Raw genomic sequence first — 13422 nt, 5'->3', positions numbered from 1 at the left:
TTTTTGAAATCCTTTTTATATTTCGGGCTGCTCTTTTTGCCGCACGTACATTACAAATAGGAGGAGACAATAATATATCCTCTTCATAAGGTAATGTAGATACTGACACTATTTGAGGAGTTGGCACTCCATTGGTTGCAATAACATAAGGTATAGCATGAGCAATCTCCATTTCAATGCCTACAAAAACGTATAGTGGTTGGGCAGATAAAACCTGACAATTAAATAGAAAAGGTTTAATGCTCTTTTATTTATACATCTATAATATCTAGCCATGTAGATTAGAAGTACTCTTGATTGAAAAAATAATGAAAATAGACAATCTCTTTCTAGCTTACTATCTACAACCATACTGGAGAGACAATAAGCAATGAGGTATAGCGAGAAATTACATGGAAATTTGCCATCAACCCAAGTTACTCTTTGCATAGCTACAATCAAATGAAATAGTTTTTGATCATTACATGATCAACCCCATCTACATTTGAAAATTGGGAAAGAGCGTTTCGCACTCGGACGCTTGAAAGCACTCTTTGTGATTCCCTATCTTTTCAGAGCTACAATGCTCTTTAAAGCATTGATTTTAATGTAAGCTTCACAAATAGAGCAACAACTTAACTAGAAATCAAGGTAGAGAGCATCCGAGTACCCCAACTACTCATAACTGTAATAGATGTAGGTTACAAAACCATTGACTGGGATCATTTTGAATTCTGACAAAAACCTAGCGAAAGGGTATGCCATCTCAAGTCATAGATGTAAGATCATAGCTTATACAAGCTTCCTCTATAGTAACGCCTGGGAAAAAACCTCAAACAATGCTTTGGTAAAAATCAGCTTCCTTCTCGGAGAGTAATGGATCATTATATGATCAAATACTATCTCCATTGCTTCAAATCCATGACCAAAGCATTCAGCAGACACTTTAACTGCCATGAGGTTTCTGCTTTGCAAAAACAAGAGACAGTATAAGTTTAACTGCTCTAGGATCCTTCGCACTAAGATATTCTTTTTTAAAGCAAAACTTGACGTTAAAATTTTTCTCTTTAGTAAATGCTCAAAGCATTAGAAAACTCTCTCTCTCTCTCTCTCTCTCTCTCTCTACTATCTATCTATCTATCTATGTATCTTTTTGTATATTCATATCTTGTTTTTGATTTACCATTGTGTGGGACTAATCATCCAGGAGACCTTTGGGTTTTGTAGGGTGTGAAAGTAAGCACAGTTAACTGGCATACCCTCCCACTCATAGTAACCAAAGGATGGTAGCATAATTTTTTTATCACCCAAGAGAGGTATTTTAAATGAGAGAGAGAATGAGAGAGAGAGAGAGAGAGAGAGAGAGAGAGAGAGAGAGAGAGAGTATGAACATGAAGAGGAAAGTGTAATATCCTATCAATCACGCACGTATATCTACCTATCTGTCCCTCTCTCTTTTGGTTTTAGGATCCCAAATGTGAAATGCTGATATGTGAAATGTCCCTTAGAGTTCCAGGATATTAGAGCTTTCTAAGAATCATGCTTATAAAGTGTGTACATCTTGTCTTCCACATATCAAATAGCACACTTGCCTAGCATTGCTCGAGGGGTAACAAAGCATTGGAAATTTCTCCACCTAGCCTCTCTCTCTCCCCCCCCCCCCCCCCCCCCCCCCCCCCCCCCCAAACAGTAGCCAGAGAGAGAATAAAGCATTGGAAATTTCTCCTATAAGCCTCCTCATCTATGTTGCACTTTCTAGACATTATTGGGATGTAACTTTTAGTATCGTAAGTTATTTTGGAATAGATTCTTAGCTTGCTTCTTTGTCACTTTCTCTTTGCCTATGTGGTTCATCGTGGATGTATCCTTTTTGTCTCATAAGTTATTTTGACCATTTGAAGACTTTAATATAAAAGTTCATTTCAATTCCTCTCTCTCTCTCTCTCTCTCTCTCTCTCTCTCTCTCTCTCTCGCTCTCTCTTATATATGGCGCATTGGGCACCCATTATATCGGTGATCACACATATCCCACACAGCTACACATGGTATCAGATTCACCAAATTGTAACAGTTTGGTCTCAATTATACACACAATTTCAGTGATGACACACACCCCACATAGTTTCAATAAGTAGCAACCCTACATTAAATATAGCATCTCCTTTTTTTAAGCGCAGACATGGTATCAGATTTACCCGTATGTAACGGTTTTGTTGCATTGGGCACCCATACAATAGGTGATCACACATACCCCACACAGCTATACATGGTATCAGATTCACCATAGTGTACTCGGACTGCTCTCTCTTTGGTTTTTTATAATCTCTCTTTTTATAATCTAGATTCATTTTAGAGTCTCTTTTTGTTATACGCAAACATGGTATCAGATTCACCAAATTGTAACAGTTTGGTCTCGATTATATTGTAAAGGACGCACATTGTACCAGTGATGACACACACCCCACATAGTTCCAATAAGTAGCAACCCTACATTAAATATAACATCTCCTTTTTTTAAGCGCAGACATGGTATCAGATTTACCAGTATGTAACGGTTATGTTGCATTGGGCACCCATACAATAGGTGATCACACATACCCCACACAGCTATACATGGTATCAGATTCACCATAGTGTACTCGGGCTGCTCTCTCTTTGGTTTTTTTTTATAATCTCTCTGTTTTTAATCTAGATTCATTTTAGGGTCTCTTTTTGTTATACGCAAACATGGTATCAGATTCACCAAATTATAACAGTTTGGTCTCGATTACATTGTAAAGGACACACATTGTACCAGTGATGACACCCCCCCTACATAGTTCCAATAAGTAGCAACCCTATATTAAACAACATCTCCTTTTTTTAAGTGCAGACATGGTATCATATTTACAGTATGTAACGGTTATGTTGCACTGGGCACCCATATAGTAGGTGATCACACATACCCCACATAGCTATACATGGTATCAAATTCACCATAGTGTACTCAGGCTGCTCTCTCTTTGGTTTTTTATAATCTAGATTCATTTTAGGGTCTCTTTTTGTTATACGCAGACATGGTATCATATTTACCTCTCTCTCTCTCTCATACGACATTGGGCACACATGTATTAGTGATCACACATACCCCACACAATACCATGCATGGTTTAGGGTTCACCAGTTCGAAATGGTTTGGTTGCCTAGGCAACACCGACCTCTTTAAGATGTTAATATATCATTTCATTTCTTTCTCTCTCTTTCTCAATAAATTTTAATCTCTATTTTCAATTCTCTCTCTCTCTCTCTCATACACAACTGTTAATACGACATTTCATTTCATCTCTCTTTCTCTCTCTCTCTCTCTCTCTCTCTCTCTCTCTCTCTCTGTGTCTCTCTGAATGAGAAAAAACCTAGACATGGAATCAGATTCACAATTTTGTAACAGTTTGGTCTCATAGGTCATTTTGGCCTTTAGAAGACATTAATATAACATTTTATTTCATCTCTCTCTCTCTCTCTCTCTAGCACAAAAACCACCTCTAAAGACTAATCTAGTGCACACATTAGAGCCTAGACCAAGAGGCTTATAAGGTTACAAGATTTTGGATGGAAGTATCTTTTACTTCAACCTCACCCCCCAATATATATATATATATATATATATATATATATATATAACTCCACTACCCCCACTCCACCCCTCCCTAACCGTGCACCCTTTGGGCTTCCCTCTCTTTGTTTTTGAGGTTGCACTCTTTTTTCTCTCTAGCCTATAAATATAGAGGTTTGGTTGTCCATTTCAAGGTGACATTTTTTCACAAACTAGCTGTCAAAAAAAGAGAAATCTCACCACACCCTCTCACCACTCTACTCAAATGGAATCTTCCTCTCAGGTTTGTAGCTTACTTTTGCTTTTGATTGTTCTTTTTTAGCTTGACATCTATGACATGTAGGATCATCCTATGACACCTGCCTTCCACCATTTTTTACTAACATTTTTATGTTTGTTTTGATGGTGATGGTGACAGGTAACAGGATCTTCCTTTGGCTAAAACATTGCAATCTAGCTCAAGCTACCAAAGTTTAAGCTTTCCTCTCTCTCCATTGTTTGTAAATAAGCATTTTTTAATTATAATGGCTTCCAATAAGAGTTCTATTGAGCATTCCTAACCTCTGTGTTTTAATGGTAAAAGTGGATCTTCATTTTGTAATTTCCTAGTAACCTACTCTCTCTCTGTGAATTAAAAAAACCAAAGCAACATTTTAATAAATAAACTAAAGATGAAATATAACTTACCTGGTTGAACCGACGATGAATAGGGTAGCTGGTTGGCCTAGCTTTTGAGAGCGCGCGCATTGTTGCCTATTGCATCTGCAAGGAGCGAGAGAAAACGCTCTCTCTCTCAAACACACACACACACACACACACACACACACACACACACACACACACACACACAAACAAACAAACAGTGCTCTCTCTCTCTCTCTCTCTCTCTCTCTCTCTCTCTGGTTGCACCATTGTGGGTGAGAAGATAATTGCTCTCTCTCTCTCTCTCTCTCTCACACACACACACACACACACACAAATGCAATCTCTCTCTTCCTCTCTTTCTCTTCGTGGCTACGGAATGAGTAACGTGCGCTCTCTCTCTGGCTGCGCAATGAGAAACACTCTCTCTGGCTGCGCCATTGTGGCTGATGTGCAGTGCTCTCTCTCTCTCTCACACACACACACACAGACACACACAGACACACACAGTGCACACTCTCTCTTCCTCTCTCTCTCTCTCTCTCTCTCTCTCTCTCTCTCTCTCTCTCTCTCTCTCTGTGGCTGCAGTTGGGGATTGACGGCAAGGCAGCGTGGCCAAGGGACGGTAGCCAGGGAGCTACTGCAGTGACCAAGGGACGACGGCTGCAATTGGGAAGCCCCGGCTAGTGGATTGGGTGGACTCATGTAACCAGGCATGGAAGAGGGAGGAGGGTCTGCTTGGTCACAGCTTGTGGGCTTTGGGGAGTCGTGTTGTCGAGAACGCGGGGAGGTGACTTGGGGGCAAAGGAGAGGATCCAATCTCTGTCTGTGCAGTTGGCGTGCGTGGTAGAAGGCTCCGGCAAGGCAACGTGGCCTGCAATAACTATGTGCACGCGCACGCGCGCGCTCTTACCCACACACACACCACATATGTGTTGCTCATCTGCAAGTGTTGCCGATGGAGCTCTCTCAACTCTCTCTCTGAACTGTTTATCAAAGTTCGAACTGGCTGGAGTAGCGAAGGTTTCAGATTTGTGGGCTCCAATCGTTAAATGTTGGCGAATTGTGGGCTCCAATCATTAAACGTTGGAGAATGCTCTGACGATGATGATTTTTGGACTCTAGCCCTCCGCTCGCATTTTCCGGCAAGTGTAAAGGGAGCCCAGGATGCTTCTATAGAATACATATAGATTCAAAGAGTGAAGTTGCTAATAAAAAAAGCCAAGCTTTCGATGTTGCCGTTATAAAAACCCAGCCACATGGAGATAATCAAGTTTTGCCTGTTCCTCATGCTCGGGCGGGCAGTCTGAACCCAACCTTAGTTACGGTCACTACTTGTAATTTCAGTCGACGGAAAGCTTTCAGCTGCAGGCCCCTTTGTAATTCATTTACTGGAGCTTCGTTGGCATGGCAGCACAGCAAATGGTGCAGGCGACAGTAGCAGATAATGGGCTGGCGGTCATCACTCTGGACAGGCCCAAAGCTCTCAACGCCATGAACTTGGGTTCTCTCTCTCTCTCTCTCTCTCTCTCTCTCTCTCTCTCTCTCTCTGTGTGTGTGTGTGTGCGCGCGCGCGCGCGCGCGGGGCAACGCTTCTTTGAATAATTTGGCTCGATCTTCGAGTCACAGTTAGTCTTTTGTGTGTGTGTGTGTGTGTGAGAGAGAGAGAGGGAGAGAGGGAGAGAGCTTTGACTTCTTCGACTTCACTTTGGTCAGTTCTTCTCCATGGTGGCCACCACACTTGCACCGGGCAAGTCACGGCGACTGCGCACGCACCCTTCACTTGGACATATGACCCGATTACGGAGGACCTAGCCATTATTGAGGCGGCCACTAGACATTACCTGGGCTGGACACTAGTTGGGTGCATGGTGGGCCTCTCCCCTTTACGCGGCACAGTTTGAGAGTGGCTCCAGTCTTCCTTCGGTGGCTCCGAAGGTAGCATCTTGGAGCTCATCAAATTGGGCCATGGCATCTTTTAGGTACAGCTGTCAGACAACCGCTGTGCCTTGTCTCTCTACAAATGCTCTTCTATTGTTGTAGGGATCTGGTTGTTGGTTTTAGAGTGCTGGACACCAGACTTTGATGTTGAGGAGTTTGATTATCACCAAAGGATGCCTCGTTTTCCAGTCACTCTCTCCTTTCCATTGCTCCTAGTCCACCTTTCAGATTGTGTTGGTGTAGCCGCTAGGTGGGGCGTGGTTATGCCAGGTTCACTGGCTACAAAGATCGACACACCACAAATACATGTCTAGACACGTATTTCCTGGATATAGTACGACTTCACGATCTTACCACAGACCAGGTCGTCCGGATCAGTGTCTTAGATGCCATCAGTTTAGGAATGTCCTTCCCATCCTCCGCGTAACTCTAAGCCACATCATTCTCCACCTCAAGGCGCAATTGGTGGTTGGCAGAAGGCTCCTTGTCACCATACTTTTCGGCAGGCGCTTCCTCCAGCAACACCACATTTGAAACCCTTAATGCCTGATCTCATCCATGCTTTGCAGACAGGTTTCGTGCAGACCGGTGTATCTTAGATAACATCTTCACTTTCTATGGAGCAATCAAGTGGGCTCGTCAGACAGATTAGCCTATAACTTTCATGCTTCTTGATTTTGAGAAGGCTTATGCTAGAGTTGATTGTGGTTTCTTGGAGGGCACTATTCAGAGGATGGGTTTTTCCTTGCACTGGATCAGAGGTGCATCTGCATTATACTGTACTGCTTCGAGCACAATCACAATTAGAGGCCACATTGGATGCTGCTTTCCTCTGTCTCGTTCAGTTCTGTCTCTCATCTTCCGCCACAGAACCCCATAGTTGAGAGGTCTTGCTATACCGTTGGCTGACTTGCCAAATTTGTTGGATTAAGGATATGTTGATGACACTATGCTCTTTGTTCGATATGAATAATGACACACCTACCTTGGACAGTCTACTGGACGCTCTTTCTACCTTCTGCATGGCCAATGGTGCTCTTATAAACTGGCACAAGCCTTTTGGCTTTCTAGTAGGAGTAGACGAAGATTGTCAACGAGTGCACAAGATAGTTTCACTTGGCTACCTAAAGGGCAGACTTGTAGATATTTGCTTTTCTATGTCGGGATTGATGTGTCTGTTGAGCAGCAGTTTGCGCCCGCTACAGTCCATTAGGAAAAAACTTTGCCATTTGTCATCCTTGCATTTATCTTTGGCTGGAAGAGTTCTGGTGGTGAATTAGGTTCTTCTTGTGACAGCTTGGTTCACCACATCCTGTATGACTCTTCGCTCGGGCATCATGGCGCTTTTAAGGCGCCTTGTATGCAAATTTTTGTGGGGTGGCATGAATGGTGTAACAACTTTGGACACTCCAAGCGAGAAATCAATAGCAACACACGAATAGAAACTTCATAATCATGATCTTTAACAAAGAGAGAGTCGACACGGCCCGATGTAGTTCCGTGCCCAGAGAGATTGGCCTCAAAGACCCTTTCGGTATTTCTTTTTCATTACTCATTGCAAAGTACAACTCTTGCGGGTCCTTGGCTCTTAGGCTATGCGTCCAGATGCCTTGAAGAGGCCCTTGGGTTCCTTTGATTTTTACAAAGGGATGCCAAAAGCAGAGCCCCAAAAGTAGTTAAACGCAAAAGCAAGGGATCCCAACAGCAACCGGCTCGAAAAACTACCCAAAAAAACAGCCAGCGCTCCAAACATCCCTGCCACGTTAGCAGTCAGCATGAAACGCGGAAATCCGCACAATCTGCCACGTCAGCTTGCCAACACGTTTTGCGGGATTTTGTACTGTCGCCGCGTGGCTTGCTGTCCGTATAGGTTGCCATGTCATCAATCTGTCCGCGAGTGGTTATGCCACGTCATCAGTTTGTGACATACCCCCCTCTTGAAAGTATTGTAATCGCCCTCGATTATGCCTGCAAAATAGACAGAGGCCATAAACCAATTCAATAGACGCTGACTCTAAGTACCGATGTACTAGACACGACACATCTAGCACTTGTACAAAGACGACAGTCACATCACTTCACATCACATCACATGACATATCAAATCAATCACAGAAAAATTCATTCCAAATTTCAAGCAATGACTACCAACAACGTATTTATTAGTAATTACATTTAGATCTATCCCAGATCTCACTGATGTCAGATAACTAATCCTTAGTGCGATCATGTCTATAGAGATATTCAAGACCGAAATGCTGCAGTCATTTTGTCTTTCAGTCCTGCACTGAAACACAGCCACATGTTAGAGTGTTCATCAATCAGAATCAGTCCCAGGAATTCCCATGTCGAAATACTTCTTTCATAAAGTCATCCAACAAAATACTGTTATCCCATCAGTATCCCTGAAATCCAAAGGAAAATCAGTGACTTTATTCTTTCTAGGTAATTTGTGACAATAAAGCGGAGTAACTCCTCTCTTGTGCAGTCCTGCGTGCACGAGATTCAACTTGTTGATCTCTTGGAACTCTTGGAATATAGCACCTCATTGGAAGGAGGAGGGTCTCATAGCTGAGTTCTTGGCAGCCTTTTGGGAGAGGTTGTGGGACTCCAGACAGTCGAGGCGAGTCACTTTGTTCCAGTGGTTGGTCGCATACAGAGCTACAGCAGTTGGGAGCTGGCTTGTACATAGGTCTCTCAGCCGCATATGCAGCTTGTGACCATCTTTGCAGAGTCAGCGTCACTGTCTGTGGGACTGTCCTGTGGCACAACAGGTGTGGCTTTGTGTTCTTCGGTTGATGCCTGCTCTTTCCACGGCTCGGCAGTACACTTGGGGGGCAGCTGCTTGGTCCACTCTCGTGGGCCCGGCTCTTCAGTTTGAGCTATCTTCCACCAGCAGGATGATAGTGATTCAGGGGGAGCGACCTACACTCCAGCCTGCCACAAAGCTTACTCCACAGGAGTGATGCAGTGAGAGAGGAGTGCTAGGAGCTCATCAGTGGCCTGACACTCTGGTTCATCTGGCGGGCCCGTTGCTTCCGCATCTTTGAGGCTCGCCCTGTACCACCAGCAGAGACTGTTCGTGATCTTTGGCTAGAGCTGATCCATACTCTCAGAAGACAGCTCGAGAGACTCGAGGGCAGCTCCGACCGCATGCGGGAGCGTAGAGAGGCTTTCCTTCGACTCTGGCGTAGGCCGGCCTTTTTTCACCATGGTCCAGGGTGTACTCAGATGGCACTACCGTCCACCTGTATGGCTTTTCCCTCCTCCCATTTCTTGATTTAGCCTCATTGTACATATGCTGTTTTTTCATTGGGAGAGTCTCCCCATTATGATTGTTGTAGCCCTCTCTTGAAGAGGTGGTTGTAGCCCTATGGGCAATTTCATTAACTAATAGAATGATCTTTTTCTCGGAAAAAAAAAGTTTGGTAAGGCCAACACGAGTCCAGTAGTCAACTTTTTCTTTGAGAGTCTCAAAGGCTGCAATCTCTGTTGTTCCCAAATAAAAGGAGCTCCTTTGTGAGTCAGCATATGCAATGGAGAAACTATCTTTGCAAATTTTTGAATGAATTATCGATAATATGAGCACACGCTTAGATAAGCTTCGAACCTCATGAACATTCTTCAAATCAGGCCAATAATGTATAGTCTCAATTTTGGCCGGGTCCATCTTTTACCTCTACTGCTAAGACGATATGTCCCAGGAAGTGTATCTCAGGGAAGAAAAATTCCCTCTTTTCCACATTTATAACCAATTTATGCCTCCGCAATGCTTGTAAAACTCTCTGAAAATCCCAAAAGTTGTCTTGAAAGCTGTCTTGTAGACGTCTTCAGGAGCAATTTAGATATGATGATAACCACTCTTCATATCAATTTGGCAAGTAGAACCCTGAAGTCTGTCGAGTATATCATTGATCCTCGTAATGTGGAAATATGTTCTGGTTCATTGTTTCTTTATTTTGGCCTCAGCTAACTTTGTAAGGTGGCCGGTTTGGTGGTGTACTACCAGGAATCAATCATGTGATCTTCAGACATGAAGGAGGGAACTCTCCTTGTACGCCCTCAGAGAAACAGTCAGCCTCTATTGCAGAAAATCTTGTTCCTTTTTGAGTTTCTTAGCTCTATAGTCAACCACAGCGTTCTTCTTGTGGTACCAAAGGATTCCTAGGAGGACATCACACCCTTCCAAAGGCATGATATAAAAGTCCTCGTGCCCTAAATACCCCTGACAATGCAAATGAAGTTCGCCAATGACAGGTGTAATGGCAACATCCCGTCCGGGTGCCACTAGAACTGCCTCCGCTTGTGGCCTTAACCTATTGAGCGTAATTTAAAGTCGAGCCGCCAATAAAGTTGGCCTTGGCTCCTCCATCAAAGAAAATGAGGGCTTCCTGATCTTTCACTTGCATGGGGCAAAGTTTTGTGCTTTCCTTCATCTGATTCGGGTTGGTCCCCACGCAATGTGGTACCAATCCTGCTTTCATCTTTCATTTCTGCGCTCGGCTGCTACTCTGTAACTTTCTGGCTTATTTTTTGGTGGTCCTCTGGTTCGTCTTCTATTGAAGAGTTTGGTCCGGCTCTTCGGCGAACACAGGTTCCGCTTTTCTGCACTCGTCTGTCATTTCAACTTCCCTCCCGACCTGAGAGAAGAAGCAATGGTCTCACACCATCTCGAGTAAATCTCATTAATTGGGTAATTCTTTAGGTTTTTCGCAAGTCTCTGATCTTTGGAGTACTTGATCAATCTTTTCACACATGTATCAACCTGCAGGACGTTTGTACTCCACTTTGGCAAAATTTTCCACCAAGAATCTGTCCAAATCTTCATTCTTTTCTTCAGTTCCCGCGTCAGATTTCAACTTTTCTTTTGCATGAACACCTTAAGGTGTTATCTCTGTTAGATTCTCGAGAGAACCCATGAGTAATCTTGAATTCTTTATGGCTTCTGCCCTGTAAGAGAGAGCGATGAAGACGGGAGTGCGCCCGATGCGTGATGTACGAAGGGTGGGAGTGGCTGGTAAGTCCAAGTCTGGTACGGGTCCGGGACACGGAGATTCTTTAAAAGAAAAAAAACTATGTGTGCTGCCAAAAAAAAGGATCAGATCCTCTGTAGAAGAATCTTTCTGAGCTCTGATATCAGTGTAACAGACTTGGACACTCCTGTTAGACTTACACCACTCTGCTGCTTCACAGGTTAAGGGCATACATGTACGGCTAGTATGTCTCCGGGCCAGCCACCCATAGTCTAGATTGCTCCTGGTTCGGCCACCCGAGTTTGGGACCGGCGGCCCACCTTGTCCGGGCACCCTCATATAGATTTCTTTTCTTGTTGGGTCGTGGGGTATTTTCCAAGCATTTGCCCTACCTCCCCTTGGGCACCTATTTATGGGGCTTGGGAGGTACCCACTTCCTTCATCTGATCATTGTGTATTGGGTCTTCTGCTCATGGTAGTCATGGGGGGCTGATCGCCCCCTCTTCCACAACATCTTGCGTTTGTTCTCTCTCTCTCTCTCTCTCTCTCTCTCTCTCTCTCTCTCTCTCTCTCTCTCTCTCTCTCTCTCTCTCTCACGCTTCCACACATGCGCACTCACATGGTGTCAGTCGCTAGCGTTGAGGGCGCTTCTGCATCAGGCTCTCCTCCCAAAGGACCGGATCAGCCAACAATCTCTCTTCTGGAAGCTAGCGCTAGCATCTCTGCAACTTTCCGTCGCGGGAACATCACCAAGTTGCCTAGCGTTTTTCACATGACCTAGCGTTTTTTGCATGCTGCTGGCATTTTGCAGTTGCAAGCAAAGATCTGCATCTCCTACCCTTGGCGCCCCTCCTTGCAACAAGATCGCACCAAATCCGCACCAGATCTGCCCTGCGTTTTGGGACAGCTTGCGTATGTTGGTCCTTGCTGCGTTTTAAGCAAAATGTTGAGCTTTTGCACCTACAGGAGAGGCCTACACCGCCTAGCACTTGCAGCTCTACACTCTTGGTCAGGTATCTACACGAAATCGGCACTTTTTTGGCATTATTTACTTGGTGTTTTTTCTCTGTTTTCAGCTCTCCGATGGCTGAGAAGTGCGAGGATCCCTCACCCATAACCTCTGCGACGCTCTTGTACCGATCGGTGGCGTACATGCACGCTGAATTCTCTGTTACAGCAGCGTTTTCAGCCCCCTTTGCAGCGTTTTATGGGCGGACAGCAGGCTGATTTTTTTGCCTTTTGTGCGGTTGTTCAATCCCTTGCTTGTCAAGACACCATCCGGTGGTTGTCTGAGCGATTATCTTGGACTGCTACAACATTGGAGACGGTACCTTCTTCGGCTACTTGAGATCTTATCCATCGATCCTTGGGAGATTGATTCATTCCAACCATCATTCGGTGGTTCCGCACTGCAGAGGGGGTGGTGACTTGTGGTTTGCTATTGACACACCCATGCACTCATCAGCAGAGTTCACACGAGATATGGCCATGCTTGTGGCATTTGGGATTCCGACATTCCCAAAGAAGACACCACTATCTTGGGTGGACAGACACTTATCACTTGACCTCAACACGTCAGATCACTTGCTTACACAGGAGCATCTACATGGACTTAGGGAGAGGATCTTGGATCTCTTCTTGGACATGTTCATGCTTGGATCTACAGACTGGAGTGGTACTTCAGTGCTTTAGACTCTCTTGGAGAGTTTACCCGCGAGATGCGAGAGATCACGCATCCAGTGACTACATTTGGAGTCACCTGGAGCTTGGCTTGGATGGTAGTGCAGTTGCTCTTCTACACTCCTGATCATTTGGATTGCTACCTTCAGAGTTGCTTACACTCACCCTCAGTAACCTTACAGCAGACTTATCCCCCGACTTGGGCAGTAGGCCACTCCCGGCTCATTCACATTGAGAGCCACACCGAGTTGCGGCTTGGTGGCTTATTGCCCACTCCTAGCTCATTCACATTGAGAGCCACACCGAGTTGCGGTTTGGTGGTGTTGGTGCGGATTTTGTTTTGGTTGACACCGGAGGATTGGAGGCAAGAGATACAGGCAAGACGGCGCAAACAGATCTGTCTTGCCTTTCCTCTTCTTAAAGTATCTTCACAACGCACACTTCTTCTGTGGGGGAGCAGGAGAGAGAGCCCACTTGCTGTCCTATGCAATGAGAGTGAAGGAGAAGGGGAGAGAGGCGTTGAAGATGCTCACGCAGAGAAAACGTGAGAGAGAGAGAGAGCTCGTTAAAATCTGGGAAAAAGCCACGCTATTTTCTTTTGGGCTTCATATTTGA

At 44.6% G+C, this 13422-nt stretch overlaps 1 protein-coding gene across 8 annotated transcripts in view; it reads left to right on the top strand.

Moving 5' to 3' along the window:
* Nucleotides 1-5523: 5523 nt before the first annotated feature.
* LOC147422065 (ATP-dependent caseinolytic (Clp) protease/crotonase family protein) overlaps nt 5524-13422 on the top strand; it is a 63942-nt gene continuing 56043 nt past the window's right edge. For 4 of the 8 annotated variants that reach the window (XM_086503622.1, XM_086503620.1, XM_086503624.1 and 1 more), the window contains exon 1: nt 5526-5717. In XM_086503622.1, coding sequence (XP_086359748.1) covers nt 5621-5717 — 97 coding nt within the window. In that variant the 5' untranslated portion in view covers nt 5526-5620. Of the gene's footprint in view, nt 5718-13422 lie in introns of all 8 variants that reach the window. The other 4 variants (XR_015186850.1, XM_086503623.1, XM_086503621.1 and 1 more) reach the window with 4 other exon arrangements.

This window comes from Adiantum capillus-veneris, chromosome 27 (assembly GCF_014529385.1).
Source record: "Adiantum capillus-veneris isolate H3 chromosome 27, ASM1452938v2, whole genome shotgun sequence".
In the NCBI taxonomy this organism is placed as follows: Eukaryota; Viridiplantae; Streptophyta; class Polypodiopsida; order Polypodiales; family Pteridaceae; genus Adiantum; species Adiantum capillus-veneris.
The sequence above is the reverse complement of the archived record's forward strand: the minus strand, read 5'-3'. Positions and strand labels throughout refer to the sequence as shown.